General features: G+C 51.4%; 5 protein-coding genes across 5 annotated transcripts; 3 read left to right on the top strand and 2 right to left on the bottom strand.

Moving 5' to 3' along the window:
• The first annotated feature begins 3 nt into the window (after positions 1-3).
• BO86DRAFT_77854 (uncharacterized protein) lies at positions 4-650 on the top strand. The gene is made up of 2 exons (XM_025677672.1): positions 4-205; positions 384-650. The coding sequence occupies exons 1-2, from the start codon at positions 60-62 to the stop codon at positions 568-570; spliced, it is 333 nt and encodes a 110-aa protein (XP_025532992.1). The 5' UTR covers positions 4-59; the 3' UTR covers positions 571-650.
• A 943-nt stretch (positions 651-1,593) lies between these two features.
• On the bottom strand, positions 1,594-3,324 carry BO86DRAFT_301879 (MFS transporter; the record flags this gene model as incomplete). The annotated part of the gene is made up of 3 exons (XM_025667515.1): positions 1,594-1,890; positions 1,988-2,994; positions 3,057-3,324. The coding sequence occupies 3 exons, from the start codon at positions 3,322-3,324 to the stop codon at positions 1,594-1,596; spliced, it is 1,572 nt and encodes a 523-aa protein (XP_025532991.1).
• Positions 3,325-4,669: 1,345 nt separating this feature from the next.
• Positions 4,670-5,888, top strand: BO86DRAFT_77747 (putative thiol methyltransferase). The gene is made up of 2 exons (XM_025677671.1): positions 4,670-5,384; positions 5,471-5,888. The coding sequence occupies exons 1-2, from the start codon at positions 4,890-4,892 to the stop codon at positions 5,825-5,827; spliced, it is 852 nt and encodes a 283-aa protein (XP_025532990.1). The 5' UTR covers positions 4,670-4,889; the 3' UTR covers positions 5,828-5,888.
• A 4-nt stretch (positions 5,889-5,892) lies between these two features.
• Positions 5,893-7,375, bottom strand: BO86DRAFT_385089 (deubiquitinase OTU2). Its single transcript, XM_025671029.1, has one exon. The coding sequence runs from the start codon at positions 6,984-6,986 to the stop codon at positions 5,949-5,951; it is 1,038 nt and encodes a 345-aa protein (XP_025532989.1). The 5' UTR covers positions 6,987-7,375; the 3' UTR covers positions 5,893-5,948.
• A 10-nt stretch (positions 7,376-7,385) lies between these two features.
• On the top strand, positions 7,386-8,765 carry BO86DRAFT_385088 (short chain dehydrogenase/reductase family). Its single transcript, XM_025671028.1, has 5 exons — positions 7,386-7,494; positions 7,573-7,688; positions 7,775-8,009; positions 8,107-8,410; positions 8,479-8,765. Exons 2-5 carry the CDS (start codon positions 7,659-7,661, stop codon positions 8,696-8,698), a joined length of 789 nt encoding a protein of 262 aa, XP_025532988.1. The 5' UTR covers positions 7,386-7,494; positions 7,573-7,658; the 3' UTR covers positions 8,699-8,765.
• The last annotated feature ends 1,175 nt before the right edge of the window (positions 8,766-9,940 follow it).

The following is a 9,940-nucleotide window of genomic DNA, read 5'->3' as shown; positions in this document are numbered from 1 at the left end:
GGGGGGGGGGGTCACGATCTCATTCTGCTTGCCAACAAGCGAGACTGACAGAAAAAAAAATGCATTTTCCTCTCCGTCAGTCGTCAACCAGATTTGTTCCAGTTCTTTCCCCCTTCTTCTGCTGCAGTTGCGCGGGCGTCACCCAACCCACGGCCCAAAAGACCCCCTCTCCCCTGCTGTACCACCATGCCTATCATTGTGAAAGGTGAGCGCCTCCAGATCCCATGAGAAAATTGGCGGGTGCAAGGGAGTTGGGAGTGAGTGGGGTGGTCAAACGAGGGAGGAAGGAGGAAGGGTCGCTGCACCAGATAGCATTGCAAAACGTGCGCCGTAATAGTGCCCTCTCTCCCCCCTACAAGCAAACAAAGTGTAACACTATCCAGTGAGCCAGCATATCCATTGAGCCGCAGCGGGCGGTGGTCATCCCACCACCACCACCACCACCACCACCGAAGGCAAACAAACAAAGACGAAGAAGCAAGAGGGGGGAGGTCAGATGCAACGGGCCGAAGATTCCGGGTTTTGCCTCTTTCCATAATTAAGTTACTGTGTACTTACTACTACCGGTAGACAATACTGTACGTACTGGTACTTAGATTCCAGGTAATAGGTAATATATCGTCAGGAGGTTAATCCTTGCCGATAATCCGATGGAATTATGAGTAGAAATGGGTTTTCCAACTTATGCACGTTGCCGCGTTGGACCCGACAGATGATGGAAAATCAATTCATGCTTCCCAAGGCTTTATTTTCTCTTTTGCTTCTTGTCTACAAATGGCTCCAACCTCGAACTGTTCCTTTTCCGCCGCTGCTTCGTCTTCATACTTGCTGCTGTCCTACCTGAGCTGGAATCTTGACCTTTGGGCTCACAAGAAGCAGAGCGGCTAGGGCAGACCGGTCAAATGTGACCACCGTTACTGTACGTCAATGGCAAAGATAGTTCCGAGACGTTGGGAGGACTAGACAGAGTCTGACTGCGTTTACATCTTTACCGGTCATTTATGCAAGACGTGTTAGATAAGGCCTCTCTTGGTCGCTGCGCTCGGAAAGGCTATTAGGCTGTTCACATGGAACATGCACTGCACTGTGCATGAGGCTGTTGATGGTCGCCGCCTACTTCCAGCAACCATTGACATCACAATCAGGTTCAGCTGCATGCTTGACACCGACGACATCGACTACTTCATTGACGAACAGGCAATACAGTATACTTACAGTCTGACAGTATATATTTTTGAGTCACCTGTGTGCCGTCATCACTAACTCTAAAAATAACATGACCATGCGTCGGGTATCATGAAGCTGTGCAAGTTTCCTGGAATATGCTGATGTGATCGGCCAGACTGATCACCAGTCTTGTGGCACTGTAGTTTGCGCCTAGACTCAGTTTCACGCAGGACCCAACCGAGAATCCAAATGCACCTGCATTGAATATTCACCTGGGAAAGCCTCGTGCCGACATCAGATACGCTGATGTCAGCGTGTGACAGACTCTCGTTGACAGAAGCCCGAGATCTTAATCTTGATACCCAAAGCAACGCTGACGCCCTCTATCGAGTTTGAAGTATGAGCACAGCCTTCGTATATAAGATGTCAGTTCCTCAGTGCGTCCATGGATTTCCTCCATCGCGGTCCGTAGACTTTCATCACAAAGAGGACAGAACTGCTTGCGAAAGCGACTAGTCCAAGGATGGTGAAAAGCCATCCATTGCCGATGGCATCTATAATCGGCGCGGTGACCACAGAGCCCACACACGAAAAGATATTGCGCATGAAATTGTTGAGGGCAACGCCCGCAGATGACTTCTTGGGCATGAATTCAGTCAACATCGTCGTTGCCATACCGAAGATCAGCATGGAGCCGACACCGAAGAAAAAGTTCGCAATCATCTGCCCGGTACAGTCAGTGAGGCTTCAGTATGTGTATAGACATGGACATTGGGAATTCTTCAATGGCAAGTGACAGCCTTGAGGGCTTGGAACGTACCGGTGCCAACCAAAACACGCCCCGATCTGCACACCAGCCATACCAGATCAGCCCAGCAGGGTAAAGGAAAGCCCCAAGCCAGGCGTTCTCGCGCATGCGGTCTTCAGGATGGTATATGAGCTTGCCATTTTCGTCGTACCGTCTGGCTTTCTTGGCCTCCCGTTGCATGATGCTATCCATCCACCGGCCTCCGAAGGTACTGGCCACCACGTAACCCAGTGAGTTCGGAATATATAGCAAGCCGACGATGATTGTACTGAAGTTGTACGGGCTACCTCCGAATGTGTGCTCAACGCTAACGTTGAGTACATATAGAGAGCCGAACGTGATGCTGGCATAGTAAACCGTGAGCAGAACGGGGGGATACCGCAGATAGAGGATAATCTTCAGAGGATCCAAGAGTACCATCTTGAGATACTTGAGCCATCTGGTTGTAAAGTGAATGACTTGCCGAGATGAGACACGACTCAATTGACGATCCATCTGTTCCGGTTGTTCTTCCTTAGGTTGTCTTACCTGGCCAGAGACGGCCAGGGTCTCAGGAAGTGCAAGAAAGATGAGGATGACAGTGATAGCTCCCCAGACTGCCAAAAACCACAATGTACTTCTCCATCCCCATCGCTCGGCTAGAGCACCACCAACTATGGGAGCTAACAATGGCCCGCACAGCGGCCCCAGATAGAAAATGTTCATAGCACGCCCTCTTTCCCTTGGCTCCCAAAGATCGGCAATAGTTCCTGCGCCGACTGCTTGGACCGATGCAGAAGCACCTCCACTCAGAAGTCGCAAGACAATGAGCATAGCGATTGAGCTAGAGATGGCACACAATGAGTTGAATATGACGAAAAGAGTGAAAGAGACAAGATATATTGTTCGACGTCCAAGCCTTTCGCTAAAAGAAGACCACCACAGGGGAAAGATAGACATGCTAAGCATGTATAATGAGATTGACAGGTTCGTGACGGTAGTCGAGGTACCCAGTTCCTTTGACACCTGAGCCAAGGAGGCTTTTCCCAGCGGAGGCACGGGTTAGAATAGATTTGGCGTCAGGGGAGATGAAAAGACTCACGGAAGAAGATCGAGCTGCCCATGGGAGCTGCAGCCCCTGCTACTGCAACTATGAATGTTATGAACCATTTTGTCTTTCGAGGATAGACTTTGGGATCTACCACCTCCGCCAGCAGCGTGAGCTGCCCAAAGAGGCCCCTACGCTCCAGTCGGGGTACCACAACTGGCTCCTCTTGCTCTTCGTCAGAAGTGGAAGTCGAAGAAGCACGGTCTTCTTCATCTTTACCTTCTATCACCGGAGAGCCGTTGGATTTCTGAGGCTGGGGCATATTGCCAACGTGTGTTTCGATTATATTCTTGGACGGTACGACGTCACGGTGAGTCTTGCTGGTAGCCGCAGGGGTTTCGACCTTGTCTTCATGAATGCTCTTGTCTGCCGCCATTATCCATAGAGATATTCAAAGCGAAGATGGGTGGTAGATTGACATCCGAGCACAGGCGATGTACGGCTTAGCGAGCACGAAAGTTATTTATACTGGCTTGTCGGACTCTTCTCTGAATCTTAATGAGAGGTAGGGCGGATTTTATGTTCTAATGCCTGGATGGAGGATAATAGAGACGAAAAAGTCGAGCAAGCAAAGGGGATCACGCATGCGCCCTTCAGTAGGGTTAGTGCGACTAGTAGTTGAGTTGAAATGATGCCTGGCTAGTATGTTGAAGCTCGCTGGCCATTGTCGAGCTGCGTAAGAGCAGATCTTGTTCTTAACTTTGCATGGCCGATAAGAGAGGACGAGAAGAAGCAGAAGGAAGATTGGGCGAAAATAGTTCTGGGAACAACGGGGGAAAATCCTGAAAGACTTGGAGGAGGAGGAGGTGTTGGTCGGTTAGGTAGTGTGTTGTTGTGCACCCCGTATCTCGCATGGGTCCCAAACAGGCAGGCGATAGCCTTCGCCGGGCGAGGGTCTCCCTCTCCCCCACTTTACTTTACTTCTCCTTCTTCTTGCCCAGCGGACCCATCGTTATCGAATTGCCGATTGTGTGCTTCACAACTGGAATGACTCCAACAAAGTCTACGATACGAGTGACGAGTATGTAAGCAGCAGTGAGCAAACCCTTCCATTCTGCAAATCAAGTCCTAATCAAGTAGGCCCAGGCAAGCCAAGGCCGATGCCGTTCCATCCGAGGGCTCCAGTCGGAAGGCTTGATGAGCGGGCATTGCCGCCCTCCATCCAAGAATAAGAAACTTACCGAGGTCAATGCCCGCTTGGAGAGTGGGGAGCTGGATTCTTATCCGAGTCACTCGGTAGAACTGTGCAATACATACTTGTTTCCAGTTGCCGGTCTCGTGAGTGGCCACCATTGCTGCTTCAGGTCATTGTCGCCAGAAGAGATTCTTCTCATCATCATTGAACATATGACGAACACTGTGAGACTCTCAGCTGTGCCCACTTGAATCTAGGTGCGGCTCACTATAGTAGAAATCTCATGGGAGTGGAGTTGCTTATCTCGTGGAGAGAGCAAGCTCTCGAGCTCTATCAATGATGCAAGGGTCAACCCCTGGAGTTTGAGCTCGGCTCCACACGTTTGCAATACATTTAAGCTCAAAATCATTGACCAAAACGTCTGGAGTCGAACGTGTCGATTGTTCAGACAATTCAGTGCGGTTGACTCTTTGTGGATACTTCAACCCGGATCCGCCGGTCCAAGTTGCCCCACGCCCACCAGCAGTTCGAACCGATACTTGATCGAACATCCTGCCTTCCTATGCTTTGGAGCATACATACACGCAACAGGCTAACAACACCATCAATCCTGAAGTGCGCCAAAGAATTCACCACCTCCAAATCTCGAAAAGCAATTTTGTCTCGATACAATCTGTGAATCTGCAAGCAAGATGGCGACTCCAGACAGGGCCACCATGCAACGGAACGTCAGGGACACGTTGGCCAGGTATCAAGGAGATGACTATGTTCACGGCTGGGCTGAACTCTGGAATAAGAACGAAAATTTGCCTTGGGACAAGGGCATTCCTAATCCCGCATTGGAAGATACCCTCATCCAGCAGCGCGCGACCCTCGGGGGTCCAATTGCCACGGATGCACAGGGAGCAACCTACCGAAAGAAAGCACTGGTTCCCGGCTGTGGCAGAGGAGTAGATGTGCTTCTTCTTGCCAGCTTTGGCTACGACGCCTATGGACTGGAGTATAGCGACGCTGCAGTCAAAAATTGTGAAAACGAGGCAGCTCAGAATGGGGACAAGTATCTTGTCAGAGATGCTGGAATAGGTCGAGGGAAGATCGCTTTCGTGCAAGGTGACTTTTTCAAGAATGACTGGTTGGAGAGTCTACAAACACCGCCTAACTGCTTTGACTTGATATACGATTATACGGTAAGCCTACTTGGCTTGACCCCTGTTTTACGTTTCTTATGTCTTCGTCCACGATAGCCAGGATCTGGGCTTACATGCGTCTACAGTTCTTCTGCGCACTAGACCCAACGATGCGGCCAAGTTGGGCTTTGCGACACACCCAACTTCTGGCGCCTTCGCCGCGTGGCAATCTGATTTGCTTAGAGTTTCCAAGGCACAAGGATCCGACGCAGCAAGGACCCCCTTGGGGAGTGTCATCGGAGGCCTACATGGAGCATTTGAGTCACCCGGGCGAACAAATCCCGTATGACGCTCAGAGCCGATGCAAGATGGATCCTCTTCGCGAGCCAAGCGAGCATGGTCTCGAGCGCGTGGCGTACTTCCAGCCTGCTCGGACACATGAAGGTGGCAAGGACAGCAACGGGGTGGTTCAAGACCGAGTCTCCATTTGGCGCCATCGGTAGTGCGCTTGTGCGGGTGGAAATCGAGACGGATACACATCATCATGAATCAGTCAATCCCTTGATGGATCCACCGGTCTGATTCGCTCAAATTGACTCTCGCTTCTGCTGCTTTTCTCTCTCTCTAGGACTGCTTCGATAGTGCATTGTAATGCTCCCCAAGCCCATATGTATGCCTGTAGTATGCCAGCCAGATGACCCGTTTACTCCTCTCTTCGTCATCAAGTCCATCCACATCACCCGGCTCTATCTTCTCAATCCTCCCGTCGCCTTGTATAACATTGATCTCGACGCCGTATGCCCTCGCAAGCGCCTGCAGCTCGAGCTGTCCACCCCACTCAGCAGTCAGCTTGATCTTCCTGGTGTATTGATCCAGCGGCTCCTCCATGAATGCCTCGAAGTCATCTTTATGTTCAGCAATGAAGTCCGCGGCCACCGCCCGGACTGCTCGGTACCCATCGTGCTTGGGGAACGTGACCGTATCCACCCGCGACTGAGTGGGAGCCTGGAGAACCATCCTCTTGGGATCCGGATTGAGACCCACACCCATCTCATCCAGTTGACTCGCAATCGCAGAGTACAAACAATGTCCGTCCGGGTTGATCTCGATCTCCTTCAGCTGCAAGCGCTTGAACACGGCGTCCATAACCTCCTTCTCGTTGCCCCGATGGTCGGTCTGGTTCGCGGCCTCCTCCGCTGCAATGGCCGACTGGGCCGCTTGCTCGGCTGCACGACGCGCGAGACGGGCCTTTTGGCGGTTCGGCTTCTTGGGGCGCGCGCCGGAGGGCTGCGGGGTGTCGGTGGTGGTTGTGCTGTTGCTGTTGCTGATTGGGGGCGTTGACGTCGTCGTCGTCGTCGTCGTCGTCGTCGTGGAGGTCGAGGGATCGTCTGTGGAATTGTTGCCTTCGTCTTTGCTCGTCACATCATCATCACCGTCATTGGACTTGCTGTCGTGGAGGCTGAGGTCCTCGAGACCGTCGACGGGCTCGCCGCTCAGCTCCGCCAGCTGTGCCTGTTGCCGTTCCGTGAGCTCCCGCTGCAGTCGGTCGCATTCATCGTTGATGCCCTTGCGGGTTTTCTTGGTGGCGGACTTCTTCTTCTGGGTAATCTTCGCTTGGAGGTCTTTCTGTTCCTTGCGGTGTTGGGCTTGCAGCTCCTCCATGGCTGCAGGGTGGGCTGTAGTGGTTGTGGTGGTATACAATGATGATATAAGGATGAATTATAAAACTCTCCAAATTGGATTTGTATGAGCCCAACGACTCCAAGGAAAATATGCGAGAAGATTGTGGATAAATGGAGGATATAGGTCCCAAAGGTGGGCTGCTGGACTTTGCTGGATAACAAACACGCAGAGTGGTGGAATTGCCCCGCCACTGCAGGACTGCGCTCACTTTTTGCGGCCCTCCGTCCGCTCCGGTCTAATGTTGCCGCCTCAGGCACGAGTATCACTAGACCGGGTTTTACAACCTCAAGGCACCAGGCATCGCTGTAGTTAAACGACCACCACAGAGGCTTGATATGATCTTTTGAGAAGCCAGTGGACTTCCTCGAAAGAGGTAACCAGGAATGAAGCAGACAAAGATCACCGTCTCAACTTTGCCCTTGTTCTTTCTCAGCCCGGATTGCCTCGGCATCTTGTGCCAAGCCACTCAGTAATCGCTCGGCCGTCGGTTAGTTTACCCCAACATCGTCTCTCCGCATTGTATAAAGAGCTTCATCTGACACCGCTCTCGAGTCTAATGTTTAAGGTGAACTATTTCTTCAGCAGGTACTCTATATTGACAGCTCTCTCATCTATAGATAGAGACCCTGAAGACTCTAAAGCGAGCCCATCATGGATGTCCAGAAGCTCTTCGATGTGAAGGTTAGTCGCAATCATTACGCAAAATCGAGCGGCGCACACCCCCCTTTTTCCCAGTTGAGTATCATGAACGCTGAGCAAGCTATCAGGGCAAAGTCGTGCTGGTCACTGGCGGAGCCAAAGGCATTGGCCGCATGATCTCCGAGGGGTATGTAGCGAACGGTGCCACCGTCTATATCTCCTCGCGTGATGCGAAGGCCTGCGAGAAGGCCGCCAGCGAGCTCAATGCGCTCGGCAAGGGCAAGGCCTATGCCATTCCCGCCAACTTTTACCAAGAGGAAGATCTCAAGAAATTGGCAGACGAACTTGCCAAGCGCGAGAGTAGTGAGTAATGTGTCTTTCATTCGGTCCCCTTCCACGAGAGGCTTGGCGGTGGATGTGGGTGGCAACAATTGTGAAGCGCTTACCTGATTGTCACCAGAGCTTCACATTCTCGTCAACAACTCGGGATCGAACTGGGGTGCCCCATACGATGAATACCCATCTTCCGCATGGACACGGGTCCTCACTCTCAACCTTCACAGAGTGTTCGACCTTACTAAGCTTCTCACGCCCTTACTCGAGAAGGCCGCTGCGCCGGGCGACCCGGCTCGGGTCATTAACATTGGCAGTATCGATGGGCTGAGGGTTCCGGCACTGGAGACCTTTGCTTACAGTGCTAGTAAAGCTGGTTTGCATCATCTGAGCCGTGTCTTGGCCAATCATCTTGGAAGGAGGAATATCACGTATGTTGCGGCCCTCGTTGTATGGTTGCCTGCGGGAGTTGAGCTAATCTGGTTGTCTTCTCTGGCAGGTCGAATACTCTGGCCTGTGGTCCTTTCCAGAGTAAGATGATGGCCGCCACCCTGGAGGCGCATCGTGAGACCATCGAGGGTAATATCCCATTGGGTCGTATCGGGAGTCCGGAAGATGTGGCAGGGGCTTGTCTGTTCCTGGGGAGCCGGGCTGGTGCATATGTGAACGGAGCTACTATCACCGTTGATGGTGGTAGCTCTGTTGCTGCTAGGCTGTAATTAGTACTGTCAACGAGTCAAAGCATGCGAGACATTAGCCTATGGTCAATTCAGAATTAAATCAACATGAAGGTTAATCAAGGCTCCGACTTACCGGTGGGCAACACTCTGACTTCGTAGCTTGCGAGCCCGTACCACCTGATGAACGAGCATAGTCCATACCAGTACGAGGAGATGTGTCATTTTCGACAATAGTAGGTAATAGTGCGTGTTGAGGCGCCACTTTGTTGAGGCTAAAAACACTCAATCATCAGCTGACCAAGTTATTGATATGTCACTGCAGAACTTTCGAGCCATACGTATCACATTGATTATCTTGATCTTCTGTATGCATGTCATCTACCGGTACTTGGTACTCCGTAGTAAGGCAAAGTATGTTACTCATCGGCAACATATCATATTGCTTGTCATCGGTCGGAATGTTTACAGCGAGATGTACTCCGTTCATGCGTACGATGTTTCGAGAATGATTCTAGGGGTTTATCGCGACTTACGGCCGGAAGGGACGATCCCACTCCGCTCTGCCTTCATCCTTCCATCAAGAGCAAGGAGCGAGTTTCAACCATAATGACATTGAGATATCTGATCCCTGAAAACAGAAACTCATCGATGACAGAGCCCCGACAAGCGATAACGCTTTGGTCCAACCTTCACCCAGCTTGAAAAAAGCTCCTGGGTAAGAGGCAGGTCTCCGGTTCGTGGCCGGTATATAAAGTCATCGACAGCGGATAGTAAGCGCGCCGAGCACGATAGTCTAGAAACTAACGACCCGAGACTCTGCAACAGAGTTACTACCATGAATATTGGGTTGGCAATCCGGGTCAGAACAGCACAACTTGGACAAGTAACACCATAATCCTGTCCTTGGCAGATTGTGACTCTGCACGCCGGCATTGCGAATATTTTTGGGCGTTGCCGAGACCGCGCAGTCTGTCTCAACCTTATGCCGGGATTGAAGCCCTGCCATGGCATTCAATGATCCTTAACAATTGTCGCTGCATCGTGCATGGCTTTCGGAATTGCGTTAGGTATTCATCAAGGACTGCCAGCCACTTGCTCAACAACAATGTTTGAGCTACCCAACCGATGTTCCGCCGCAGTTCGAGGACAGCAGGACTCAACCTCCGTGTGTAACGCAACGGAGTGATGATGATTCGACCGTGCTACCAAACCATGGATTGTCTTAGCATCTCGATCATGTCGATCTTACTTCCCCCGTGATCAATTCGATTGAGAAACGCT

This window comes from Aspergillus japonicus (genome assembly GCF_003184785.1).
Source record: "Aspergillus japonicus CBS 114.51 unplaced genomic scaffold BO86scaffold_2, whole genome shotgun sequence".
NCBI classification, from domain to species: domain Eukaryota; kingdom Fungi; phylum Ascomycota; class Eurotiomycetes; order Eurotiales; family Aspergillaceae; genus Aspergillus; species Aspergillus japonicus.
Note: the sequence above shows the minus strand (reverse complement) of the source record. Positions and strands in the feature narration are given on the sequence as shown.